A 27,765-nucleotide genomic window follows, 5' to 3' on the forward strand; every position below is an offset into this window, starting at 1 on the left:
AGGCAGGAGGGTTTCGAGTTCAGAGCTAGCCTCAGCATTTTAGCGAGGCCCTAAGCAACTCAGCAAAACTCTGTCTCTAAATATAAAAAAGGGCTGAGGATTTGACTCAGTGGTTCAGCTCCCCTGAGTTCAATCCCCAGTACCAAAACAAATAAATAAACAAAACAAACAAAACAAAAAATAACGTGTTAGGCTGGAAGTCCAGGATGGAGGCATGTGAGCGGTGGTGTCTAGTGAGGCCCCTTCATCACAGAACTCTTCTCCCTGGAACCACAGGTGGAAGGAGTGGAAGGAGCTCTCAGGGCCTCTGGTAAATGAAGACACTACGCCCACTGATGAGGGCCCTACCCTCATGACCCGATTACCTTCCTAAGTCCCCACCTGGTGACCCCGTCACCCTTGGGGTGAGGATTTCCACATGTGAATTTGGAGAAGACAACACATATCAAAAGCTGTCTCTGCTGAAATGACACTGCTGTTAATGAGCACTGGGGCAACTTGTGACAACCTCAGGGGCTGGGGCTGGGGCTGACTGGTAGAGCACTTACCTGGCATGTGTGAGGCACTGGGTTCAATTCTTAGCACCACGTATAAATAAATGAATAAAATAAAGATTAGAACAAAACCTCAGGACATGTTTGACCCTCACAGATAGACCTAGGGACAGGCCAGCCACAAGGTACTAAAAATCCACATAATTGTGTGTCTTCCTGGAATTGCATGTGATTCATGTATGTGTGGATGTCCTAAATAGTGGCTTTTGGGCACTGGCTCATCTTATGAGGAAGGAAATGTTTCCTGTTTTATAATCTAGAAAACAAGACTCAAAAAGGACAAATGATTGGCCTGAGATCACCAGTCAGGAAATGGCAGAATTGGGATGCACAGTCTGCTGCCAGCCTTCTTCCTGCCTGCTGGGCACATACCTGTACATGCTGACACCAATCTATGGTCAGGTACCTGTGACATGGCTGGGCAGAGAAGCTCAAGAACCAGGAGTCAAGTTTGGGTGAAATAGGTGCTGGGGGTAAAGGGGCCCTTTTCCTAATGTGATCAGCTGTAGATGCCACATGGTAGTGGAATGGACGGGAGGGGCAGGTGGCTGACAATAGTGATAACACTAACAGAGCGCGAGTGCTCAGTCTGCACTTGAATCACCTTGTTGGTTCGCTTGAATCCTTTCCAATCGCTGTAAGATGGGCGCTCTCTTCTGACTTTACAGATCACAGAGGCATAGACCTGAGTTCATGCAGCTGGTTGAAAGCAGAATCAGATTTCAAACCATGGATATTGGAGTCCATGGCCAAGTGCTTTCAGCCACTGTGTTGAGAACATACAGGTGTGGCTGTGTGTATGTGGTATCTCTTATCAGCGCCACTCAGCAGTCCCTCCTGCCAACTGGGGTCCAGGGACCATCAATGATTGTTCTAGAAAGAACCAGGAGCTGGCATGGCTACAACTTCTGATCTATAGCTGAGCTTTAGAGTACAGTAATTTCTTTTTCTTCTGATGTCCCAAATGCCCATCCAATCCCTAAAGACCCACTAAACTGTTAATCTGGTAAAAAAAAAAAAAGTCTTAGGCACGTCAGTGTGCTGTGTGTGTGTGTGGGTAGGAGGATGGGAACAGAACCAGCCCGGCAGAGCAGAGCCTGCCTTGGGCACAGGTAGCAACGCAGGGTCTGGGAAGATGGGGTCATGATCACAGCAACTGGGGCAGAGAGCCCTGGGAGAAGGCGGTGGCTTTATGGCTTCACCATGGTTTATTAGCTTTCTTTTCCACACTGACTTGGTTTCAGGTGCAGAGGCCTTTTACAGGGAGAGGTTTGGAATCTTAAAACCAAAGGCCAGCAGGATGCTTTATCACTGAAGCTCGGCTGAGCGGGGAGAGCCCGGGGGCTCCACCCTCCCTGAGGCGGGAAAGAGCAATGCTGGAGGGTTGGGGCCCACTCCAGCTCAGGAGCTGTCTGCGGTGGAGCAGTTTTTAGAGACCTGGTAGAGGACAGGCCCTGCGGTCAGAAAGGGGGAAGGTGACCACTGAAGGCAAAAAGAAGTGACGTCGAGCACTGCAGCGCAGCAGAGAGAGAGGAGCGGAGGCCGAGGGAAGCCATCACACACCCTGGCCCTGCAAGACCTCCAGGATGGCACGGAGGATGGCGGCAGCTGCCACTGCTCCTGGGTCTGGCTGATCCAGCCGCGCAGAGCTGATGTAACTGGCTCTTCCGGCTCCAGCTTCCATGTTCTTGGTGGCCTCGGCTGCAGCTTCAGCACTCTGAGGGGGCATGGGAGTGGGCTTGAGGACAGGCTACCAGGCCTCTGCCCTGCAGCCTGACCCAGCGCCCTCTGCCCTATCACTGAGTGGAGAGGTCACCTTTCACTTCCTTCTAATAGAGAGAGAAAGGCACACCATTTACTGCAGCCCTGCTGTGTCCCAGGTGGGGTGTGGGCTCAAGATCTCATTAGTCTCACAATCGCCTTCTGAGACAAAGACTCACCCCCATTTTACAAAGGAGGAAACAGAGGCACATGAAGGTGACTAACTTGCTTGAGGTCACCTGGAGACCCATGCCTGTCTCCCTGGGTGGACAGCCTGGCCTAACTCACCTTGACAGCTTTGGTCAGGACTTGTAAGAGATCAGCCCCTGGCTTCTTCCAGGCTTGGAGCTCCTGTCCTGCTGCCCACAGAGAATCCAGCTGGAGAAGGTGAGGAGAGAGGGGCTGAGAGGGGCCTTCCCACTGAGGATGGCCTACAGGGCTTGTAGGCTCAAAGGTGGGAAGGAGGGTAGGGGGCACTACCCAGTACACACCATAGTCCTGTCCCCTGGCGCAGCCTTCCCATACCTGGCAGGAAAAGAGAATGAACAAGGTCTGCTGTAGGCAGTCACTTTGGAGTGGGGACAAGGTCTGGGGATAGGAGCAGGTGAAGTCCATCAACTACCTCCCCCAGAACACCCTGGGCTCTAAGGGACAGGGCTCAGGCTCACTTCTGCATGGCCTCCAGGCCGGCATCCATGGCAAGAGACCAGGCTGGGAGGTCAGTGTTGGCCTTGAGAGGCTGGGCAGCCGCAGTCAGAAACAGGCCATAGAGCTGGGGAGGATGCAAAGGCTAAGCCTGTGGAGCTGGCCTAGGGCCTGGCCAAGCTGGCATCCTGCCCGTCAGCCCTCTGCTCCTGAGGTTGCCGACACTCACCGCCCCAGAGGAGCCTCCCATCTTTTCCAGCAGCAGGACGGACAATTTGGAGAGCACCTGTGCAGGACTGGCAGGAGGTGGGCCCTCCTTCAGCCACCCCTGGATGGCTGCAGAAAGAAAGTGCTGTGAGGGATTCAGCGTGCCCCGATTCGCTCTCTCCCTGGCCTGTCGTGCTGACAGCCTACATGTTTTATTGATTGGTCTTATTTACTGAGGGTCATCCAGTAATCACCTTCTTTTTCTTTTGCTTTTGGTATTAGGGATTGAACCAGGAATGCTTTACTACTGATATCCCTGCCCTTTTTTATTTTTTATTTTGAGACAGGGTCTTGCTAAGTGGCTTAGGGCCTTGCTAAGTTGCTGAAGCTGGCCTCAAACTTTCGATCCTTTGGCCTCAGCTTCCTGAGTCTCTGGGACTGCAGGTATGCACCACCATACCTAGCAAGAGTGGTGACTTCTGTGTGCTTCATTCACTCTCTTTTTTTAATATTTATTTTTTAGTTGTAGCTGGACACAATACCTTTATTTCATTTATTTATTTTTATGTGGTGCTGGGATCGAACCCAGGGCCCCGCGCATGCTAGGCAAGCGCTCTACCGCTGAGCCACAATCCCAGCCCCTTCATTCACTCTTTTAATCACAGACACATGAGCATGGCCCACAGGAAGCACTGAATACATTTTTCTTGAATGAGTGATGCTGGACCATTAAAAGATTTCACTGGTGTAGGCAAACTGAGAAAAACAGGGATGACAGATGAGTCTGGCTTGAATCTGTTTTTGTTCAGTGTAAGGATTCCATTTTCTTGTGAGTCAACAACCTCCCACATTGGTAGTTCCTCCCTCCCTCCCTCCCTCCCTTCCTTCCCACTAGGCAAGTGCTCTACCACTGAGCTACACCCCCAGGCCAAAGTACCTTTTCTTGAGGAAAATAGGTGAGAGGGATGCTGGGGTTCCACAAGTGACCTTATTTGGCAAAGGAAAAGGTGGCAACCCAACAGCTCTCTAAATATTTTGGAAGCTACTCTGTTTCATAAAATGCCCAAATCTAAGAACCAGTGTGCCATACCATCCCGTTGTGACCCCAGAGGGCCCTGGCACCAACCTCGAGCAGCACGGCTGTGGGTGGTGCCACAGTCCCCATCACCAGCAGCCCGATCCAGGGCATTCAGGTGTTCCTCCAGGCCCAGGAGGGTGGTGCACACCCACTCCAGCACAAGTACCATCTGCTTAGAGGCTACACCTGGAAAAGGAGGACAGTGGGGCAGAGGACCACCTGGCCCTTCTCAGGACCAATCCTGTCATATGTGGGAGGGATGGGTGCCAGGACTCCTGCATAGCTCACAGCACGCTCCTGCACCCTCCGGGGCCCGAGTCAAAGCCCTGTGCCACCAATGATGCCTGCTCCTTCCCCAGCAGCAGGGTCTGGTACCTCCTGCAGTGGCGGAATCATGGGTCTCCTTGGGCTCCATGGGGGCTGCCCGGCTCCGCTTCCGCCCAGTCACAGACATCTTGGCCACATTAGGCCAGGCTGCAGCAGTGGTTTCAGCATCTAGGGACAGCAGGACAACTCGGGCATAACTGGCCAGCCAGAGATCAAGCAGAGTCTGGACTCCCACCCAAACCTGGGGCCTGGCTCCCTTAGCAGCCTGGAAGAGGACTGTACCCTTTGACAAGGACGTGCTGAGAGGCTACTGTGCGGGGTGCACAGAGGGTCCCAGGGGAAAACTCAGGCGGATCTGGGGAGAGTCCTAGTACAATTCTTCCAGAGTCAAGTGAGAGAGGAGAGGGCTGGAAAAGCCAGAGGGTGCCTTCACAGTCCAGAGCTCTGTCACAGTCAGCCTGACGGGCCTCTGCAAGTCCCGCTGGCTCCTTCCGGTGACAAGAAGCCCTGGCTTGGATCAGCCCAGAGTTCAGCTCTCACCTATCAGTTTCAGGAGGGGCTCATCCACCAGCAGGAGGGTGAGGGAAATGCCAGGCATCTCCAGGGCTGACATGAAGGTGCCCACCAGGGCGCGGGCGATCTTCACCCCTCGGCCCTCTGCAAGACAGAGCAAGGAAGTCCATGAGGGACAGGCCCTCGTCCCAGACTTCCTCCTCAGGGCACCAGGGAAAGAAAGAGAATCACAGAAAATCAGGACCTTGGAAGCTGGAGCGCTGAAGTCAGTAGGGAGATGGCCTGATTTTCTTAGGGTGTCTCTCAATAACACTAAATTAACCACATTCTCTCGAGGTGTCCCCTCTTTGGGAGTAGTTGGGTACTTGCAGGTCTCATTTACTGATTTCCAGGTATTGTGCTGTCTTACGTAGGCTTGATTTCATTTAAACTTACATCCACCTTACAAGGCAGGTACTACTCCTCTCAGTTTATGGAAAAGAAACAGGTGCAAGGCCCTCAGTTATTAAGTGGCAGTGACACTCTCACTCAAGCTCGTGTGACTGCACAGTCCATGTTTTGACCATCTCAATATCTTACCTCAGTGGCTTTTCTTTTCTTTGGTACCAGGGATTGAACCCAGGGGTGCTTAACCACATCCCCAGCCCTTTTTATATTTTAATAGAGTTGCTTAGGGCCTTGTTAGGTTGTTGAGGCTGGGTCTGAACTCAAGATCCTCCTGTCTCAGCCTCCTGAGCTGCTGGGATTACAGGTGTGTGCCGCCACATCCGGCTCAGATGCCCTTCTTATGTCCAGCGTGGGCTGGGGTGGGTCTCTTCCCAGTGTGGACTTACCCAGAGAACGGACGACAGCATCAGCCATGATGCCCAGCTCCAGGCATGAGAGACCACCCAGGTTGTTGACCATCAGAACCACAGAGGAGCCTGTGGGTGGGTGTGTGAAGTAAGTCCTTTGGGTACCACTTGCCCAGAGGTCTAGGAAGGACAGACAGGGAATGACAGGCCCCTCACCTGGCTGCACAGATACATGGGACACACTGGAGGCATTCGTCATGTGGTCGAGCATGAGTGTGACAATCTCATCGGCAGTTGCCATCTGTCAGAGGGAGCCAGGAATGAGCTGTGTCTGGGTGGCCTTAGCCTTGTGCTGGCCTGGGCCAGGGAGTCCACCTACCTTTACCCGGCGCACGCCAGCTTCCCCATGGATCCCTGCAGAGAGATGTGGTCACTGCCAACCTGCTCAGGGTCTGGGGATTCACTTGTCAGGTTTTATCAAGAACTTACTAAGTGCTCAGCAAAAGGCTAGGCACTGGGAGTGCAGAAATGGACAGTATAACGGGGACGGAAATGGACAGAACAATGAAGGACACACAGTCTCTGCTCTGGGGGAGCTACAACATGGTGGTGGAGGTAGCCAAGGACCCAAGTGGCTCTAACTGGAGGCAGTCATCAGTCATGCCAAGACCTCAGGAGGCTGACACCCATCACTTTGGACACCTGGGATGACGAGGGAAAGCGACACAGCTGCAGCCTGGTGTCCCTGGCAGAAGGGCTGCATTTGAGCAAGGGCAGGACTGGGAATGGTGTGAGGAAAGGCAAGTGGGTGAGGCACAGAGTCGCGGCTGGATCCTGGGGTGGATGGCGAGCAGGAAGAAATCAGGCAGGCCAGGCCAGGCTGGGCCTCAAGTGCCCACTTATGAATACTGAGACCACCTAGGGGACAGCTCTAGGAGAGTAGAGAGGACTAGGAGGATGGCTCAGGGCTTAGAGTGGGCAAAACCCAAGGCAGAGGAGCAGGCAGGGTTGGGAGTGGGATGGCCACAGACTTACCTAGGCCCAGCTCCAACTCATCGGCCGCAAGCTCGAAGGTGGGTTTGGAGCCAGGGACACTGCAGGAGGACAGACTCACCCCCAAGGTACCTAGGAGAACGAGACACAGAGGGATGGCTGTTCTGCTCTCAGCCTCGGCATCAGGATGGGCAGCCACAATGCCACAGAAGCCCTTGCTGAGGCGTACTCTTCTCTGTCATATCTCAGTAATGACAGAAAACCTAGCTCTTGTACCCAAGGCCACCAGGCTCTTCTGTCCATTCCTAGGGAATAAATGGAAAACCCTCCATGCAGCTGACAGGAACTTTCTTATGTCCCCAGGAGTGTCCCTGGCCCACCCCATCCCTGGGGTCATACTCACCCATGCTTTTGGTGACCTCGCTCACCCGCTTTGCAATCTCCTCCAGCCCCACACCTGCCTCAGCCAGGGCACCTGCCACCTGCAGTCACACAGGTCCCCAGGGGGGCAGTCACTATACTACTTGAGGGTAGACAATGGGCTGGGGGACAGAATTCTTGTTGGGGAGAAGGAATCCTAGGATTTCCACAGTCACTTGGCCTATCACGTTAAGGGCAGAGTGTCCTCCCCCATTCAATGTACTTGCCCAGAATCTTGAAGACTTCCAGTCTGTGGGAGCCAGGAGGAACTTGTCCAGTGGCACCAGTTGGTGACCAGTTTTCTTAGAGTTTTCTCCCACAGAATATTATCCACACACCCACCCATCCACAGACTCACCCACCCAATTTTGCTATCTATTATGTGTGAGGGGAAAAAAAAGAGGAGTGAGCCACAGTCGCTGCCTTCAGGAAACTCCGCCTGGAGACAGGTGGGGAAGAAGGTGGCAGTGTCACAGGAGCACTGAGCGCCTCCTAGCCAGCAGGGGCTCTGCAGCCAGCAGGGAGAGCTTCCCAGGCGGGGGACCTCAGAGCTGAGACTAGAGACGGCAGGGTTGGCAAAGCCACTGGAGGCTGGTCAGGGAAGGAGCCGCCAGGCCATAAATACAGTGCGAGCAAAGCCTCAGAGGTGAGCCTGGCCCAGCAGGCACAGAGCCTGGGGCTACCAGAGCATGGAGGAAGGCAGGGAGGCTGGGAGGTGAAGCCAGGGGTGAGGGTCAGGGAAGAAGGGCAGGAGTGTGGTGGGCACCTGACCAGGAGCTTGGGCTGACTCTGGCAGCCCAAGATGTTTTCAGTGAGCAAACACTGGTCAGATAGCACTTTTTTGGGGGTGGTGGTGATATTGGGGATTAAACCCAGAGTGCTTTAGTACTGAATTATTTCCTCAGCCTTTTAATGACATTTTTAGACAGAGTCTTGCTAAGTTGCCTAAGTGTCCTCAAACTTGTGGTCCTCCTGCCTTCGTCTCCCCAGTCGCTGGGATTACAGGTGTGCACCACTGCACCTGGCTTTGATACACATTTTTGAAAGACACCTCTGACGGTACTGTGGAGAGCCGACTGGCCAGGCAGGAAGCAGGGGGAGCCTGGTGAGGTGGGCAAGTCAGATGAGCCCTGAACCAAGGCAACGCAGGCAGGGAGCGGGGAGAAAGTGCTAACACAGGCTGTGGAGAGGCGCCAGAACAGGGCCACTGCCTGGCTGAAGGGGCGGGAAGCGAGGGGGATGGGCAGTGCCTGCACTCTGGACTTAGGTGCTGAGGGATGGTGGGCCTTCCCGGGTCAGCGAGGAGTGAATGGAAAGGTCTAGTTACCAGGTGCTGCCCAAAGGGAGAGTAGCCAGTCTCAGTGCCCTGGGTGGGCGCTCACCTTGTGGATAAGCACTGTGCCACAGAGGCCTCTCCGGCCTGCCTTCTTCAGGACCGTGAAGGCACTGTCATCCCCGACGACCACCATTTCCACAGGGATGCCTTCTGCTCGGGCGCGTTCCCGGGCCAGGCCAAAGTTGAGCCGATCCCCAGTGTAGTTCTTCACAATGAGGAGGGTCCCCGCTGCAGGAGCAGCCAGCAGAGCCCTCTCAGTGCCGACCCTCATCCCACCCTCAGGGTGTTCCCCCCCTCCGCACCCCTTCCCACACACCAGCCTCACCTGTGCCCGCCTGGGCCACAGCCCTGATGGCCGCCAGGATGCTGCCCACGGCTGGGGAAGCGAACACGGCTCCTGCGATGACTCCCGTCAGCATCCCCTTCCCAATGAAACCTGGAGACCAGGAGGTGTGGAGTGAAGACGCTGGGTGGGGACTGTGCCTGCCGTCGCTGTCCCCGGGGCTTCCCAAGTGCCTAAGAGCTATGGTTGGTGAGCCCTACTGTGTGCTTGTGCTGAAAGATCCCCAGATCTTCACATGGCTGACACCTTCTCAGGGGTCATCTTGGAGAGGCCTTTCCTGACCTCTCACCCCAAGGCACTCACCCCCTCTAGAGGCTCGCTGGTCCTCCTATGGTCTTTCTATGTCCCTTTGCACTCTCTGTGTTTACAGGCCACTGTCTGCCCTAAGTGGGATCTAAGCTCCATGGAAGCAGGGACCATGTCTGTCTGGCTCACTGGGGTACCCCTAGTGTCAAGGACAAGGCCAGACACACAGCGGGCCCACTGATGTTGGCTGAGTGAATGAACAGATTTGCTGAAGAGAGACAGGAAAGGTACAAATGACACAAAGCCTGGGCAACTGCTTCCAAGAGCTCTCAAGCAGGGCTCATGTCCCTGGCTCCAAACAGAAGAAAACCCAGGTTTGTCCCTGTGTGGGAAACCACAAAGTGGGGTGCAGAAAACAGGTCCTGCTCTGGCTAGACAGTCAGGAAGCGGTGGGCCAGCTGGGCCTGGAAGGCCAGGGAAGTTCACAGAAGCACTGACCTCAGGGCTATAAGAGCCCAGGGGTTCACCTGCCCAAGCTCGTGCTCCCGAGATATAGAAATCAAGGTGCAGAGAGAGGCTATGGCTGGCCCAGGTCTGAGCCTGAGGGAGGTAAGTGGGAACCAACCCCTGTTCCGTACCTGGCCTGTACCTCATACCAGCATCGAGTCCTCAAACCCAGCATACTCACCAGCATGGGCAGGCTCGTGGCCAGAACCCCCGCCTGACAGCAGTGCCACCCGGCCCTTGAGGCTGTCCAGGTCAGAACGGAGGGCAACACGGTGGCCCTGCAGGAGCTGCAAGTTGGGGTTGCATGCCACCAGGCCAGCCAGGGCATCATCAGCACAGCCTGCCACCGAGTTCACCAGTTTCTTAGAGGACTGGGAGAGAGGAGGAGGAGGGGGTTCAGGATGTGGTCAGCAGGGATACCTGCAGCCTTCCCAGGCACTGGGCTACACCAGAGATCTGCTCCTATTCGCCCAGGAGCTCCAGGGTGACCACAGGACTATCTTAAGTTGGGCCACATTTGACCTGGTAGATGTTAGTCTCCGACTTCCCTTTTTAACTTGTGACTTTTTATTCAGTGCCAAGTTCATTCACTTTTTGCACCATGACTTCAATATAAAGAAAATGGGGGAGATGAATCCTCAGTATAAAAAACTGAAGAAATTGGGGCCCGACACCTACTTTAGTCAAAGGAGATGCCTGGGGCTGAGGCTCCTGAGGGGAAGGGTCCAGGCAGGCACCACACCTACCCAATGCTCTAATGCAGGCCCTTTGGCCTGGGCTCCTGGTGGGCCAGGCCCAGTGCTGGGCACTGCGTGTAAGGAAAGCAGAGTGCTGTTCCCGCCTCAGTAGAAACAGAGACCATCTCCACAGGCTGCACCAGGGGAAGGCACATATGCCACGGGAGCATAGGAGAGGACCTCGGCTCCTGAGGACAAACTGGAAGTCTCTGTGAAGGGTAAGGAGGAGACAGGCAGGCAAGAGGGAGTGGGTCCTGGGGGAGGGAGGAGGCGGAGGGCATCCAGCCACAGCCTGGGGGTGTGAAATAGTATGGTGGCTCCAGATGACAACTTAGATCATCCTAAGCAACCAGGGGCCTGCAAGAGAGGTGTGCAGGGCCCCCACAGTAGCTGCTTGGTCATGGGCAGCGTTAGGAGGCAGGCCGTGGGCAGGTGGAGCTCAGGAGCTGATGGCGGGGTACAGGGAGAGGTGAGCAGTGTGGGGCTAGAGTGGTTGGAACCTGGGCTCGGCAGACATGTGAGAACTCAGTGAAGATACATTCTTGTTCTAAGTCTTCACTGAGCCACATCCCCAGTCCCTTTTATTTATTTTGAGACAGGGTCTCACTAAGTTGCTTAGGGCCTTGCTAAATTGATGAGGCTGGCCTCAAACTTGCAATCCTCCTGCCGCAGCCTCTGAGTTGCTGGGATTACAGGTGTACACCACTATGCTGGGCCAGAGCTCAAGTCTTTCTCTTCAAAACAGAGACTTACTAGACTTCAAAAAAAGCTCAATAAAAAGCAGCTATGCCCCAAACAGGCTCTGAAAGCAGGAGCCCACTGAGCTAGGGCTGTGGACCTGAGATGAAGCTCCTGCCTTTGTCCTCAAGAGACTGGGAAAGGTGGCCTAGTGTGGGCCCAGAGGGGCTCTCAACGCCACCTTGTGGTCCAGGGGCAGCCTGCAGCTGATTTAGGTCCTAAGGAGCCACGTTTCCGGCCTCAGCTCCTTCTGAGGCTGCCAGCACAGGTTGTTTTCCTGCCCACAAGTCTTTTCCTGGGTCCAAAAAGGACCAGGTCCACGATGGCTGCTTATAGATGAGGTCAGTAGAGAGCAAGCAGAATAAGAATCCCGCTGCATCTCCCGGGCAGGAGCTGAGCCAGGCCTGTTTCTAAGTGCTTCTGAACATTTCCCTGTTAATTTTCCCAATAACCCTGTGGAGGACGGATTAGCCCAAGGAGGAAATTGAGACACAGTTAAAAGACTTTGCCTAAAAGTTACACAACAAGCAAGTGTCCAGGTCTTCCTGGCTCCAAAGCTGGTTCCCTTTTGGCCATAACAGGCTGCTTTCTCAAGTGACTGAAGGGAGGTACAGGGTGACAGGTCTTGCCCTAGAAAGGGCATGGATATGTGGCTCTTAGAGCTTACTAGGGTCTGGGACATACAGTAAAGTTGGAAGCTGGGTCAACTCCAAGCTCAGCTTCCAACACCACTACCCTCCAAGAATCTGTCTCAACCACCCCTCTATCAGAGCCAGAGAAGGGCTTAAGGACCAGTGCCATCTCTGGTTCCCAGAGACCTAAGGGGATGAAAAGGGAAAGGAGATCAGCCATTATGCAAGAACAAGAGAACTCTGATCAACACCTCACAGACAGTTGATAGCAGGCTTTAATCTGCTGTTCTGCAGATGAAGACAAAGAGGCTCAGAGAGGTCAAGATTTCTGTAGAAGGCCACACAGCTGGTGGATGGCAGGCTAAAATCTAAACTCAGATCTGTTTAATGTTTGCTTAGGTTCAGATGAGTTTTAGAGTGGGCTTGGAGCAAAGGCCCAGAGGTTCCCGTATCATAAACCCCAGCTGTGAGACCAGACCACATGTGGTTCAGGAACAGGCACAAGGTCATACTTCCTGATTCCTTTTGTGACTAGTACAACAATTATTACAGAGCAAGTAACTGTTAATATTCTAAATGTATAACCCAGGCCCAGACAGAGAAGTTTCAGAGGGGCTTAGAGGTAAGCCTCAGGCCTGGCTAGGACCAGTGGCCTGCTCAAAGGAAGGGAAGCAGAGATCAGGCCCTGAAAGAGAATGAGCCTCTCTTTTAACCTCCTAAACTCAGGAGGCAACAGTATTTCTTCTGTCAGGGCATACGGAATTCCAGGATGCTCAGGACAGGGATGCCTTACTGCATTCAAGATCACCATGTTCTCCCCTGCCCTGGCCTCCCACCCCCAGGACTCACCATGGTGGGGAGGCTCTGAAGCAACCTGCGTCCACACTCTTGCACTGAGCTGCTGTAGGATGGACAATCCTATGGGTGTCACCACGGTCTGAGCACAGTGGAGGTGAAAGCAGCACCTATGGGGACAGGCTGCTGAGTTGAATGGCACAACCACTCCTCAAGTGCCTCAGGAATTAGGGAGCTGCCTTAGACTTTGATCCAAGTCCAAACTCTAGTTCGTGAGCTCCGGATGGAGAACGGATGGAGAACGGCATGGGGTTGACCAAGGTTCACACTCATGCTTGGCTGCCAAGAGATCGATCGATCTGCATTGGGCACGGTGCTGCCTTTATGTCCAGGAACAGTGTGCCCACCTCCTAATCAAGGAGCAAAGTTACCTACAGAGTAACTTCATCACTTACATGGGCATGGCTTATGGTGAAAAATTACAAAGGTCTTTACACACTCACTCTTATTTTCCTGGGCACTACACCAGGAGGGAGCCAACTGTGTGACCCCATTTTGTTCTGGGAAACAGAGCTCTATCTAGTTCCTTGTCCAAGTGTACTGGTGTTTGAGTCAGGCTCAAACGCACGTCTACAGTCTTTTTGTAAAGCCTGTGTTGCTTCTACTGATAATTCAGTGCTCCATGTCAGGTGAGTCCTGCTGTAGGAAACCCCATGTGTAAATCACATACCTCAGCTCATCCTGGTCCTGCTGTCTTGGGGTCACCCAGGTTCACTGTGCACACATGCACTGAGAACAACCCAGACCTGGTTCTGCACCTACATCTGCCTCAACTTACTTGGGCGGGGGGTCTTAAAACCATTTTCTCTCTAAGCCTCAGCTTCCTTATCTTTGCAACATAAGTTAGCTCCTCTCTGGCATTCTGCATGTGCTGCAAGCCACAGCTCCTCCTGCTCTTTGGGGAGCCTGTCTGATGTGGCCTGGCCTGAAGGCTGCAGGACTGACAGCCATGCCCTCCTGGGTCATTAAGGTTCTCACCGGTGAAGTTCTGGTTTGGTGTCTGAGGTCAGAATTCGTACAACTGGGGTGGGAGGGGGCTCTAATAATGCTGGGCAAGTGTCTTAGTGGGCCCTTCAGAGTGTGAAGAATAAAATACCCAGGTGAGCGTCCTGGTGGGTCCTAGGTGAGGCGGGGTAGGTGTCCTAAGGCCAGGTGGAGACTTCAGCTGGTTTCAAGAAAACAGAGTTAAGGGTGCGGTGGGGGGGGTTCTACTCAGGATCCCTGTGCCTTCCCTCCCTTATTAAGGCCTTTGCATTCCTTCCGGCTCCAAAAGGGGTTCAGCAATTTTGGAGCAATGAATGAAGAAAGAGGACGGAGTCTGCGAAAGGACGAGGGTTGAGGATTGCGGCCAGGTGTCGGCGGGCGAGCTCCGAGGACGCAGGGGACAATGGAGCACTTTTCCAGCCCCCTCACCCCGGTCTCGGTCCGCTCCGCAGCAAGTGGGCTTCGCTAAGGCCCCCCAACGCTTCGCCCTCATCCGGGCACTGCGAGCTCCGGCGGTAAGGGACGGGGCGGAGCCCCGGGGGGTGGAGCTTCCCTTGGTTGGCTGCCTTGGGCTGCCTGAGTCCTCCAAGAGGCCAGGTGAGGCCATCCCGTGATGCCCCGCGTCCCGGCCGCTCTGGGCTGCAACGTGTTTCTGGGGCGGAGGCAGCGGCAGTAGAGTTGGCTGCGCGCGGGTGGGGGCTCCCTGTCTCTTCGCTCGTGTCCATCTCTCTATCGTCGCTCTCGGCTCCCGACGGGCCGGTCCAGGCCTCGACATGTCGTACAACTACGTGGTAACGGCACAGAAGCCCACCGCCGTGAACGGCTGCGTGACCGGTGAGACTTCCAGGGCCGGAGACCCTGGCGAGGGAGGGAGCTGGTGGGAACCGAGGCCTAGGGAGGCTCGCGGCCCCGGGGGCGGCCGGGCAGGACCGGGCCGGGGAATGGAAGGCGCCGGCGGCGGAGGAACGTCCCCAGCCCCGAGCTCAAAGGCGCGGTTCCAACACGCGCCTTTGGGGCAATAGAACCTGCTCTTGAGGGTCCCCTTTCGTCCTGGGAGGTCACTTGGCCTCGAGAACACGGCCGGGTCCAGTGGGACCGAGAGCCAAGTGTGAGTTGGTTGTGCAGCGTTGCTTGAACCTCGAGATTGGCCTCTTGTGGTCGGGGGAAGGGGTGGTGGTGATGGCGCCTTTGGGATCAGAATTTTCACGTGGGGAGTCTGGGGGGCCCCCCGGGAGGTGGAGGAATGTGAGCTATGTCCGCACTCACCCAGAGAGTAAGAGTAGCCCTCTCCAGACCCACCCTTTCGCCTGGGGCTGTTGTTTACTTGAGGGCGCTGCTGGAGAAGAGGTTTTGGTTGGCCCAGCCCCGGGCTGGATTTGCCTTGTTGACTGTGTGCTAGGATCGTAAAGGACACTGAGGTGTAGAACCAAAGAATATTCATCTTGAACTCACTTTCTCGGCTGAATGTGCAGACCCCGAATTGTGCGTTTATGTAAACGCTAATAATGATTCTAGAAAAAAACGTCCGTTGTTTAGATGTCTAAAAGTGGTATTGGTAGATTGCTGGGAGGGCAAGAGGCATAGAGAAAATACAGAAAGCTCTGGGAATTTTCTTCATTTGACCCTGTCTGTTTGGCAAAAGTTGGGCGAGGCTTTAGATGACTGGAAGAGACAAACACTTTCTCCAGCATCTTCATTTAGAGTCTATTTTACTATACCCTTGTATAGTAAAATTCAACAGTCATCTGAAGGGTGTTCAGTCACTGTCCATTGAAGGACACTCTGCTCTTTGGCCTCTAGTTCACTTTTCTTAGTCTGATTAGGGAAGCAGCTTTGTTGAATGCGTGAAGTGAGACTCCTGGGGGTGCTGGATTTAGCAAGAAGAGGAGTAAACAGAAGGAGTCAGAAATTCATGAAGTAAATGCAAGTTCTGGGGGTATTTAGTTGTACATGTGATAAGATTATTTAGAGGGCTTGGGAGGCCCTTCCTTCAGCTTCAAAAGTTAGAGGACCTATTCTTTCAGGACACTTTACTTCAGCCGAAGACTTGAACTTGTTGATTGCCAAAAACACGAGATTAGAGATCTATGTGGTCACTGCAGAGGGGCTTCGGCCAGTCAAGGAGGTGGGCATGTATGGGAAGATTGCAGTCATGGAGCTTTTCAGGCCCAAGGTAAGTGTTTCCAGTTGTGATGAGCAATAAAAGGAAAACTGTTGGTCTTAGGTTGTTTTCTTTTTGTTGTTGTTTGTTTATTTAATATTTTTGTTTATGAGCCTTTATGTATGTATTTATTTTTATGTGGTGCTGAGGATTGAACCCCGCGCCTCACACATGCTAGGCAAGTGTTCTACCACTGAGCCACAACCCCAGCCCCAGCCTTGGGTTGTTTTTGGCAGAAGATTTCAGGGTATACTTTTCCTAACAAACTTCCTGGAAGTAGGGGAGATTCATTAGGGAAACGTTTATTAAGTTGACTTCTTCAGGAAGGAGAAATTAAAGCAGTTTGAAATATGGGTCACCATAGTGCTTAGTGCTCCGGAGGGTAGGATATATCGAGTGGAACAGTCCTAGCTTCATTCGTGTTCTCACTTTAGTTATCACTTGGGATACCCTTCAGAGCCTTGATTTCCCCATCTACAAAGTGGGGATAATAGTAATCAATCCCTTGGGTTGTGAAGATTTAAATGATTCAGTAACACATAAGAAGCATTCACCATCATGTTAACAACTCTCATAATCATTGTTATTATAATTCAAATGTTTTTATCTAGATAACCACCATTGTTTCATTATATCTTAACTGAATCTGACAAAACTGTGGGTTCAGCATTTCAATTATAACTCTTTGAACAAAGCACTTATGTATTTAAAGTTTGTGTTAAGATTTTGCAGATTCATTTTTGCTTTCATTGTTATCACCACGTTTTTTTCTCCAAATATTTGGAAAGGAATGGGGAGGAATTACATTCTTCTTTCAGAATTTGAATGGAATGATTGAGATTAGCCTGAGTGCAAAATAGATGAAAACAGTGTATATAGAGCAGATATGGCGAATCATGAAAACAAGGACTAGATGTTTACCAGATCAGTTCTGGCCTTTTGTACATACCCTTAGGGCTTGTGTGTACATAGTGTATGTTACAAACTCACCATGTATTTTCTCTTTAGGGAGAGAAGAATTTGGGAAGTTCTTAAAGAGCTTAGCATGCTTAAAGAATGATGCTTAAAGGCTGGACAGGTTGTTCCTGTTTTTGAAAGACCTCTTTTGATGCCATAATGTTGGTTTCCAGGGGGAGAGCAAGGACCTGCTGTTTATCTTGACAGCTAAATACAATGCCTGCATCCTGGAGTATAAGCAGAGTGGCGAGAGCATTGATATCATTACGCGAGCCCATGGCAACGTCCAGGTGAGGTGGCTGCTTCAGGCTGATGAGAGTTTTTCAGGTAGGGCTGTCATGATTCGGTGAGGAACACTGAAGTGCCAGGGTAGCCCTCTATGTGATCAAAGAAACAAGGAAAAAACACTTAAGGTTTTGAGCTATTTTGAGAGTCCAAGGCACAGGGAATAATGTATTGAGATTCAGTGTTAAACCAAAAAGGTATGTACTAGTATTTGGGCTCCTTGGCACGTCAGGTGGATGTTACTCATTTTCCTGCCTCTCTCAAATCATCCTGGGAAGGACAGTTTTTTTGGCCTGATGTTTTGTTACTTTGTGGAAGTTGAGGTTCTTTCCTAATCCCAGTTTTGTTTCTTAGGACCGTATTGGCCGCCCCTCAGAGACTGGCATTATTGGTATCATTGACCCAGAGTGTCGAATGATTGGCCTGCGACTCTACGATGGCCTCTTCAAGGTTATTCCACTAGATCGGGACAATAAAGAGCTCAAGGCCTTTAACATCCGCCTGGAGGAATTGCATGTCATCGATGTCAAATTCCTATATGGTTGTCAAGCACCCACCATTTGCTTTGTCTACCAGGTACTGAATTGGGAGGAGAGAGGGAAAAACTGGTTGGAGTGATGGGAATTGGTTTTTGCTAATGGACTGTCTGAATTTGGTAGTAGCATAGGGAGAAGTGTTGAATGTGTTTGTCCTAAAGTATTTTGAATGATACAATTAATATGGGCCCGATTTTGGTTCCTTCTTGAGTGCAAAGTCCTTATTGTAGAGGCAGCAAGCTCTGTAGGGCTTGTAGCAGGTTTTAATCCTGAGATTATACTCTGCTTGTAGGCCTTGGAGGTTTTATAGGGTGACCCAGTTTATGCTTTGTCTGAGTCTCTTACTGGAATGCTTGGGGATTATGACAACTTAGTCGTAGAGAAATTATCTAGAATTGGCCTTTGTGAGCAAAGAGCAAATGTCTGTATCTGTCTTCTAAGAAGAGGTTTGCATTTGTCTAGTACTCATTTTCTGGTGACTTGCTGGCTCTTGACTTCTATTTTAGTCTGTGCCTAAAACTTCAGCAGAGCTGATCCTGGGCAGCTGTTCTCTGGTCCAGATCTGTTAAGTGGGGGTGGGGTTGTGGAGCTCCAGTCTAACATGCCAATATCTTAGTAAAATCCTAGACTTTTAACAAAGGCCTGGCCAGCCTGAGGTCATTTCACTTCCATGTGGCTGAATAAATGACAGAAGGAAGTGACTGTCTAATTCCACATAGCAGGGTAGTGTGTGTGTCATATAAACACTCTGGTAGCTGTGTAAAGTGCTGAAAATACTTATGTACTTTTGTGTATTTCTTAGCGTCACTGTAAGTGCTATAGTCTAAGGCTGGTTGGAATAAAGTTTAATTAAATAAAATTGAAACAGGTTTAGGAGATTTTGTTTGATCTACTAGCTTTCAGAGCTGAAAAAAACATAAAAACCTGTGAATTTCTCTCCCTTCTGCAGTATTGTAGATATCAGGTCACTAAAACATTAGTGCTGATGATTTTTCAAGGCTAGCTGACTGTTTCCAGATCCAGGGCTGTCAGTTGTGAACCGTCTTTATTTTTCTATCTTAGTGGCCCTAATCCACCCTTGTTTGAACTTTTTTGTAAAGATGGGTCTTACCCTTACTCATTAATGGGAAGGTCTTTTCATCAACTAAAAATTACTGTCTCCTGTTTCATGCCAACAATTTAATTTGACAAATAATTGAGTGCCTCCCATGTGAAAGTACTCATGCTTGTGCTTCAGGAGCTGTCACAGTGATTGAGGTGTGGTCCTGCCCTGAAATACATCATTGAATTCCTTCCATAACTTCTTAAACTCTTTTGGCCTTTGTTGAAGCCATTTTCCATTGGCTGTATATAACCTTCTCCCTGTCCCTGCTCTTTAGCTTCGAAAGGTGACTTTGGCAGCCCCAAGACTGACGTGAGTCATGATTCCAAAAAAGGAGGGGAAGAGTCACGATTCAGGGGAAGATGGCATTGACAGTGTCAGTACTGAAGAGGAGTCCTCCTGTAGAGGAGCTCTCCCATCACCCCACCCCACAGAATGCTTTTAAGAATTGTGTCTTTTTTTTTTTTTTTTTTTAATCTCTTAAGAGTTACCCTCACAATGTGTTTTTCTCTGGCTATTTTGTAAGTTCCTTGAGGTTGAGGAACATACACGCATCTCTTCCAGTGCTCAATGCAAGGTGACAGGTTGATTTTTTCTGTTGAAACCTTTCTCAGTTGGTTGAGGTTTAGAAACAGTAATCTCAGGCAGTGGTCTTCTTGGAAATTGATTAATCACAGGCTCAGCAGGTGACTGTTATCATGCTGATGGACAAAGATGGGAAGAATTGTCTGAACCTGGGTGGTGGTTTCTGGCCCCTTTCAGGACTGGCAGTTCAAGAATCACCATTCCTAGGGGCTAATCATTCCACCTTCTCCCCAGGACCCTCAGGGGCGGCATGTAAAAACCTATGAGGTGTCTCTCCGAGAGAAGGAGTTCAATAAGGGCCCATGGAAGCAGGAAAACGTAGAGGCTGAAGCCTCCATGGTGATTGCAGGTTGGTTACGGGTTCCGGAATTTGCCTCCCTTGTTCTCTTGTTCTTGTTGCCTTTCTCACCTTTGGTGCTCTAGCACTGGTGGTGTGTGTTGTTTACCCCTCCTCATCTTCATGTGCTTTTTAATGCTTTTTCCATTTGTCTTTGGATTTTCTGTTTTTACTTCTCCCCTCGAAAGTATAACTTTCCTTTTACTTGAGATGCAGAGTGGCATATGGAGATGAGTCTCATTGTTTTATTGCTGGGTATAACATAAAACTGAAGGAGACCAATAGAGCTTATCTAATCTGATTCTTTTCATAGATGAGGAAACAGGGCCAGAGGGACTTGCCCAGGCCTGCACAGAAGTGACAAGACCTGGGCGAGAATCCAGGCTGTACCACCCCTTATCCTGTGTTCTTTCCCCAACATTATGTCATCTGTCTTGCCTGGTAGAGAAGTTTTAAGACTCTTTAATTAAGAGAAAATTGACTCTTCTGAATGGTGGCCCTGATAATGGGGGGAGTTTACGTTAAGGAACAATTGAGGCTTGTTAGAAAGGGTCATGAGTTTGAGAGAGAAAATGGGGAGAATGCACGTGGGAGAACATGAAGAAGATACCCTGCTAATAGAAAGAGCAAAGCAGTAAAAGAGAAGCCAAAGCAAACAAAAAACCCTGCTAGGTGCCTGTACTCCCAGCCTCAGGAGACTGAAGTGGGAGGATCAGTTGAGCTAAGGAATTCAAGAGCAGCCTGGGCAGCATAGGGAGATCCCATCTTAAAAGAAAGGATGGGGTTGGGGTTGTGGCTCAGTAGTAGGGCATTTGCCTCACATGTGTGAGGCACTAGGTTCAATTCTCAGCGCTGCGTATAAATAAATGAATAAAATAAAGATCCATCAACAACTAAAAAAATATTAAAAAAAAAAAAGAATGAATCCTTTGGCTATATGTAGCTCAATGGCAAAGTGCCTGCTTAGTTTGCTGGAGACCCTGGGACTCTCAAAAGGCTGTTGTTTTTCTTGGTCTTCAATGTCCTTTTTAAAATAATGATTATCTTCAAGTTTGCCTTAGGGCTATCTGGATTAGTGCCCTTGCTGCCTCTGGTTTGGCAAGTCCAAAGTGCTGAGCATTCTAACCCTGCTGTTTTTCTCCTGCAGTCCCAGAGCCCTTTGGAGGAGCCATCATCATTGGACAGGAGTCAATCACCTATCACAATGGTGACAAATACCTGGCGATTGCCCCTCCTATCATCAAGGTGAACAAGCCTTTACCTTTTTCTTAGACCTCTTCTTTCTTAGTTCTTACTCTGCTACTCCTTTAGTCCCCTTTTGTCAAAAGGAGATTTACAGACATCTGTCACATTACTCACTATGTATATAAACAAATGGTTTGGCCTGTTTTGCTTACAAAGAGCTTGCTTGTTAAGTAAAAGAAATACCAATCAAAATAGGTTTATCCTATTGATCAACTTAGGCAACTTTAAGAAGGAAAAAGTTTTGATTCAAATCATATAATATACTGATAAATTATTGCTAAGTTATGTTGATAAATTATATAGAAATTTAAAAATGAGCCAAAAATTTTCAAGCCTCAACATTCAAATCATGAAAATTAAACCTTAAAAATTTAATAAAAAATTTTCTTTTTGAGAATAAAGAATAACATCAGTGATACATTCAGAGTCTAGTGAAATAATTGCACCTGCAGCTTCTCCCTTTCTATTTTTTGCAGCAAGTTCTAGGAATTGAACTCAGGGGCTCAAACACACTAGGCAAGGGCTCTACCACTGAGCTACACCCTCTAGGCCCCCTAATTTTATATATTTTTGTTTTACGTAGAATAATATGTGAGTAAACATTTAGGGTATATTAATTGAGTGCCTCACAAAATCATTTTCATGGTAAAAATAAATAGAGCTGTCCATTTTTTATCATGTAATGTAAGTAGACTGTATTCCTTGCTGGTGAAATGGCTGGATTTGGTAAAGGGAGTGGTCAGCTCAGGTTTGCATGATGTTACTCTAAGGACTGTTCCCTTCCACTGGCAGCAAAGCACAATTGTGTGCCACAATCGGGTGGATCCTAACGGTTCTAGATACCTACTGGGAGACATGGAGGGACGACTCTTCATGCTGCTTTTGGAGAAGGAGGAGCAGATGGATGGCACTGTCACCCTCAAAGATCTCCGTGTGGAACTCCTCGGAGAGGTAGGACTTGTCCCTACTCCTCTGCCTCATCTCCTAGGTGCCTAGTGATGATGGATGTGTTTTCTCACTTCTGTTCTGGGAATTATGTTGCTTAACAACTAGCAACAAGCTGTCAGTCCTGATGTGAAAAAGTTTATTTTCAAATGAGTTATATGTTAGAGAATCTCACGGGCTCCTAGGCACTACCTCAAGCAGAAACAAATGATAAAGTATGGAATTAAAAGATTAATGTAGTGTTGATAGTCCTAGGAGGGGGTTCCCAAAAAGCTAAATGCTTATACAGTGACATTTAGAGGTTTGGAGCGGCATGTACAAGTTAAATTATAGACTTTTCTGAGTGGAGGGGTGAATCATAAACTTCAGTGATATAGGAGTGACATTTGCTTAGTGTGGCCTGGGATTTGAGTGGAAAAAAGTTTCTGAATGGTGGCTTCAGTGGAGAGTTTCTCTGTAGGTGTTAGAGGCCATGTGGGCTCCATCCTGATTTCTCTCATGTGCTGACTTTTTCTAGACCTCCATTGCTGAATGCCTGACGTACCTCGATAATGGTGTTGTGTTTGTCGGGTCTCGCTTAGGTGATTCCCAGCTTGTGAAGGTGAGAGGACATCTTTCCGGTTTCTTTCTTTCTTTTTTTTTTTTTTTTTTTGCTATACTTATTGTTTCTTCATCAAATTTCTCTGTGTTTGTGCCTCTCACACTTTTTCCACATCCCTGCTCTACAGCTTTCTACTTAGTTAATTTAACAACCTACCCCTGATTAGCTTTCGACTTCATGGTTCTTGAGCAAATGTGTCAGGCAAGGTGCTAGGTGCTTTGGGTGCCATGACGAGCAAGACCTGGTTTCTACTCTCAAATAGGTCACAGTGTAAGGTAATGGATCCCCTCTAGAGTACTAACAGTGGACCTGCTCTGCAAAAAAAAAAAATGTACGCAAACATTTTACTTTAATTTTTAAAATCACTGCTTCCCTGAAATCCGTGTATAAGACCCTGAATTAGAACTTGCTGACTAGTTAGCATGTCACGTGGAGTAGCCATGTTCCTTAAGTTAACAGTCCCCTTCTAGGAGCATCTGTTGGAGTACAAGAAGGACAGATCTACAGAATTGAGGGTTTCTTTTGGATAATAACCATCTCTAGTATTGGTCTGTTAGGGGTTGTTCTGGGACTAATATCTTTCTTTCCTCTTAGCTCAATGTTGACAGCAATGAACAAGGCTCCTATGTAGTGGCCATGGAAACCTTTACCAATTTAGGACCCATCGTGGATATGTGCGTGGTGGACCTGGAGAGGCAGGGGCAGGGACAGGTAAGAGGGTTATGTAGAGATGGATACTTGGTATGCCTACTCAAACTGTCAAGCCCACTTAAACTGTCATGCTCACTCAAACTGTTCTTGCTGTGCTTATCTAGAAGTGTACACTGGACATACTTTTAAGAGCTTTACTCACTAATCCCAGGGATGTAAGGAAAACTTTCATTCATTACGTGTCTGTCTTCATCTGCCAAGCACCCTATATACATTACCCTGCTAGACAGGAATTGATTCTTGGCCATCTGAGAAGTAAAGAAATTTAGGGCTGACAAAGTTTGAATAACTTGCCCAATGTCACCTGCATAATAAATGGCAGGAGTGCCTGGCTCCAGATCATTGCTCTTTCTAGTAAACTAGACTTTGGATCTAAGCAATCTTGTTAGGAGCAATCAATGGTGGGAGCTTTTGACTTCCAGAAGTAAGACATCCTGTCTGCTTGGCATATTTGAGCGACTCTGGAGATCGACCTCTGCTAAATCTGCAGTCTCAAATCGAGCTCTATAGTAAGGGTGCTGGGATTTAGGGATAGCACGTATGATTGCCCCAGTGTTGGTAGTTCTTAGAAACCTTTTCTCTACTTGCAGCTGGTCACTTGCTCTGGGGCTTTCAAGGAAGGTTCCTTGCGGATCATCCGGAATGGAATTGGAATCCATGAACATGCCAGCATCGACTTACCAGGCATCAAAGGTAGTTTCTCGGTGGACAAAGGCTGTAGGTCTTGGGTTTGTTACGTATCATGAAGACATTTGGTGTGAGCCAGAGCAAAATAAAGGAGTAAGAAGAGGCATTACAAATCTTGTGGTAGAATCTTGAACATATATTAAAGAAAAAAGGAAAACTTAAAAAAAAATTACTGATCAAATTCAGGTATTGAAATAGAGGAGTAGGGAAAGAAGAAAGGAGTATAGGTTAAACGTAATGATTAGACAAAAGAACTGATAGAATTCTTAAACATAAGTGTGCATGTATAAACATTTTTTTGTGTGTGTTTGGTACTGGGTGGGGGTTGAACCCAGGGATGCTCTACCACTTAGCCATACCCCCAGCTCTTTTATTTATATATTTTAAATTGTTTTTAATTGTAGTTGGACACAACATCTTTATTTCACTTGTTTATTTTTGTATGTGGTGCTGAGGTCAAACCCAGGGTCTCGTGTGTGCGAGGCGAGCGCTCTACCGCTGAGCCTCAACCCCAGCCCAAGGTCTTTTTATTTTGAGGCAGGATCTTGCTAAGTTGCTGAAAGTCTTGCTGAGTTGCCCAGGCTGGCCTCAAACTTAGGACCCTCTTGCCTCAGCCTCCCGAGTCACTGGAGTTATAGTTGTTTGCCACTGCATTTTGCTTAAATATAACTTTTAGAATAAGATATAAATCTTCTTGAATTTCAGAAGAATTATAATCAAAAGGAGATTAGAGAAAGGCTATATAGTGAAAGATTTTTACAATGTATAAATAGTAAACACAACCTGAAACAGTAGTAGAGTTGATATCACACATATCACGTCACTAAGTGTGGTGGGTGAATTCACCTATTAGGAAGGAGAAATGTCAGATAGAATCTAAAGCAAAATCAACTTTAAGTTGTACATTTTGTGAAAAGTAAGTCAGAATAAAGACAGGATGAGAAAAGACAAATAGAGGTGCATGGAAGTACACAGGAAAAGATAACTGTAAAACCTAAGAATCAGCTGAAAAACTTACAGATAAGATTTTTTAAAAAAATATGTATTTTTTTTAGTTTTAGGTGGACACATTGTCTCTTGTTTTTGTGGTGCTGAGGATTGAACCCAGTGCCTCATGCATGCTAGGCGAGCACTCTACCACTGAACCACAACCCCAGATAAGAATTCTTAAGTCAACAAGGTATAAGAATAATACATTGTAATCAATAGTTTTCATGTATACATAGTCAACTAGAAGGAATAGTGGAGGAAAAGAGACAACAATAATAAACGTAAAATACCAAGAAATAACTAGATTTTTTTATTTTCTTGACCTAAAAAAGTTCAAGTAGAAAAAGAAGTAAGAATAGCTAGGAAACTTCAAAAAGAGTAATGAGAAGGAACTAATCCTTATCAGATATTAAAACCCACTCAGAAGCCTCACTAATTGAAAGTATAGCCGGGGGCTGGACATGTAGCTAGCTCAGTGGTGGAGTGTTTGCCTAGCGTGATCAAGGCCCTAAGTGTGATCTTTAGCAAAGCACCTATGGTCCCAGCTATCCTAAAGGCTGAGGTAAGAGGATCACTTAAACCCAGAGTTCCAAGGCAAGCTGGCAATATAGAGGTATCCTTGTCACCCCCGCCCCCAAAAAAGAGTAGTGTATTATTGGTGCATGGATAGACAAAATCTCATAGAAGATTCATAAAGTCCATAAATAGAATTGCATGTGAAAATATATTTTATGATAGTAGTGGCATCTTGATTCAGTGGGATAGAGATGATTGGTAGTCACTTCTGAAATGATAAATTTGGTTACAATTTTATCTGTTTTATCTACTGCTCATTATATACTTTACTAGAAGCTAAATAGATTTAATATAAAAAATAAAATATGAAGTCTAGAAGAAAAAGTGAATTCCTTTATAATTTTGGAATGGGGAATGTCTTTTAAACTATGTATCAAGATACAGAAGCTAAAAAGGTCAATAAATTCAACTACATAAAATCAAAACATTTCTGCAAATAAAAACAGAAAACATTGCAAGCTGAGTCAGAAGAAATGACAAGATACAAGAGTTGTGGTTCATCTTTTAGACAAAAGCCCAGTCTCCCTAATTTATAACAAATTTCACAAAGAAACCACCAGATTTTCTGTTCCCCAATTGACAAAGGGTATGTATGGATAGGTAACAGGCGTCACATAAGAAAAAAGAAAGCAGCAGGGTCTGAGGATGTGGTTCAGTGGTGGAGTGCTTATCTAGCACATGTGGGGCACTGGGTTCGATGCTCAGCACCACATAAAAATAAATAAATAAAGGTATTGTGTCCATCTACCATTTAAAAAAAAAACAAAACCCCAAAAAGCAGCAAGCTGGGTACAGTGGCGCACACCTGTAATCCCAGCGGCTAGAGAGGCTAAGATAGGAGGATCTCGAGTTCAAAGCCAGCCTCAGCAATGGTGAGGTGCTAACCAACTCGGTGAGACCCTGTCTCTAAATAAAATACAAAATAGGGCTGAGGATGTGGCTCAGTGGCCAAGTGCCCCTGAGTTCAATTCTCGGTACAAAAAAAAAGCAAGCAGCCATACCATTCTTTTCTAGAGAAGGAAATGTGTTAACATGAAGCATTGCATTTTGAGGCACAGATGGCGATGCATGTTTGTAATCCCAACTGTTTGGAAGGCTTGAAGCTGAAGCCAATTGCAAGTTTGAGGCCAGCCTAGGCAACTTAGACTGTCTCAAAATAAAAAAATGCTAAGGATATCATTCAGTGGTAGAGTGTTTCTCTAATATGTGCAAGGTTGTGGGTCCAATCTCCAGGACCACCAAAAAAAAAAAAGTTGATTTTTGTGATTTACCTGCAATCCCGGTTCTGAGAAGCTACTCCACAGACCTTCATGTGTACAAAGTGTGGGTGCAAGCTCATTCCTTATGGTGTTATATGTTAGAGCACAATGTTGAGAAAGTGTCAGTGGAGACTTGTTAATAAATGGGTCTATCTGTCTAATTTTACTGTGTAGGGGTAGAAAATGAAGAAGTGCTGTGTTCTCATAAGGGCTGCAACATAGCTTGTTAAATAAAAAGAACAGTGATAGTATATTATGTCTGTATTTGCTTGTAATAGTGTTTATCCTATTTCCTTAAATTAAAAAAAAAAATTAGAAGGCTAGATGAAAAATGGGTAGGGTGGGTAGGGATTGGGGCTGGGGATGTGGCTCAAGCGGTAGCGCGCTCTCCTGGCGTGCGTGCGGCCCGGGTTCAATCCTCAGCACCACATACCAACAAAGATGTTGTGTCCGCCGAGAACTAAAAAATAAATATTAAAAATTCTCTCTCTCTCCCCCCTCTCTCACTAAAAAAAAAAAAAAAAAAAAAAATGGGTAGGGATGACCTTGGGGGGTGGGTTGGAAAGGTATGGTGGTGAGACATCTCTGTGAACTTTTAAAAAAGTCATCTTTTTGGGGTACTGGGGTCAAAACTAGAATCTCATACATGCTAGGCAAGTGCTCTACCACTGAACTACATTCCCAAAACTAAAAATAAATTTTAACTTTGAGTCATGGAAAAATATTACCCAGTCTAAAATTAAAATGTAAAATATTGCTAGGTGGGGTGGCGCATGCTTGTAATCCCAGTGATTTGGAAGGCTAAGGTAGGAGGATTATACATTTGAGGCCAGCCAGGACATCTTAGACCTGGTCTCAATAAATTAAAAGGGCTAAGGATGTAACTTGGTGGTAATGACCCCTGAGTTCAGTCCCCAGTACCAAAAACAAATAAATAAATATAAAATATCAGGCTCAAACAGTTAAAAAATGGGCTGGGGATGTGGCTCAAGCGGTAGCGCGCTCTCCTGGCATACATGCAGCCCGGGTTCGATCCTCAGCACCGCATAGAAACAAAGATGTTGTGTCCGCCGAAAACTAAAAATAATAAATATTAAAAAAAAAAACAAAAAACAACA

The 27,765-nt window shown here is 48.2% G+C and overlaps 2 protein-coding genes across 3 annotated transcripts in view; one reads left to right on the forward strand and one right to left on the reverse strand.

The window, feature by feature from the left end:
• Positions 1–1,756: 1,756 nt before the first annotated feature.
• On the reverse strand, positions 1,757–14,184 carry Tkfc (triokinase and FMN cyclase). Of its 2 annotated transcripts, XM_026407543.2 has the most exons (19): positions 14,100–14,184; positions 13,783–13,851; positions 12,681–12,796; positions 9,906–10,095; positions 8,954–9,064; positions 8,675–8,856; positions 7,276–7,354; positions 6,915–7,004; positions 6,259–6,293; positions 6,096–6,180; positions 5,919–6,008; positions 5,113–5,229; positions 4,621–4,740; positions 4,294–4,431; positions 3,190–3,296; positions 2,984–3,087; positions 2,807–2,840; positions 2,604–2,693; positions 1,757–2,271 (listed from the first exon to the last, which is right to left on the reverse strand). In XM_026407543.2, exons 3-19 carry the CDS (start codon positions 12,681–12,683, stop codon positions 2,110–2,112), a joined length of 1,737 nt encoding a protein of 578 aa, XP_026263328.2. In that variant the 5' UTR covers positions 12,684–12,796; positions 13,783–13,851; positions 14,100–14,184; the 3' UTR covers positions 1,757–2,109. The 2 variants fall into 2 exon arrangements, with proteins under 2 accessions (XP_026263328.2, XP_026263327.2); XM_026407542.2 differs by lacking the exon at positions 13,783–13,851 and having other exon boundaries at positions 14,100–14,183.
• Positions 14,185–14,286: 102 nt separating this feature from the next.
• Positions 14,287–27,765, forward strand: part of Ddb1 (damage specific DNA binding protein 1) — a 32,581-nt gene continuing 19,102 nt past the window's right edge. The window contains exons 1-10 of the mRNA XM_026407539.2: positions 14,287–14,504; positions 15,695–15,843; positions 16,962–17,078; positions 17,428–17,649; positions 19,531–19,645; positions 20,781–20,878; positions 21,671–21,829; positions 22,341–22,424; positions 23,019–23,135; positions 23,726–23,828. Of these exons, the coding sequence (XP_026263324.2) occupies positions 14,444–14,504; positions 15,695–15,843; positions 16,962–17,078; positions 17,428–17,649; positions 19,531–19,645; positions 20,781–20,878; positions 21,671–21,829; positions 22,341–22,424; positions 23,019–23,135; positions 23,726–23,828 (1,225 nt within the window). The 5' untranslated portion in view covers positions 14,287–14,443. The remainder of the gene's footprint in view (positions 14,505–15,694; positions 15,844–16,961; positions 17,079–17,427; positions 17,650–19,530; positions 19,646–20,780; positions 20,879–21,670; positions 21,830–22,340; positions 22,425–23,018; positions 23,136–23,725; positions 23,829–27,765) is intronic.

Source organism: Urocitellus parryii, chromosome 4, assembly GCF_045843805.1.
Source record: "Urocitellus parryii isolate mUroPar1 chromosome 4, mUroPar1.hap1, whole genome shotgun sequence".
Taxonomy (NCBI): domain Eukaryota; kingdom Metazoa; phylum Chordata; class Mammalia; order Rodentia; family Sciuridae; genus Urocitellus; species Urocitellus parryii.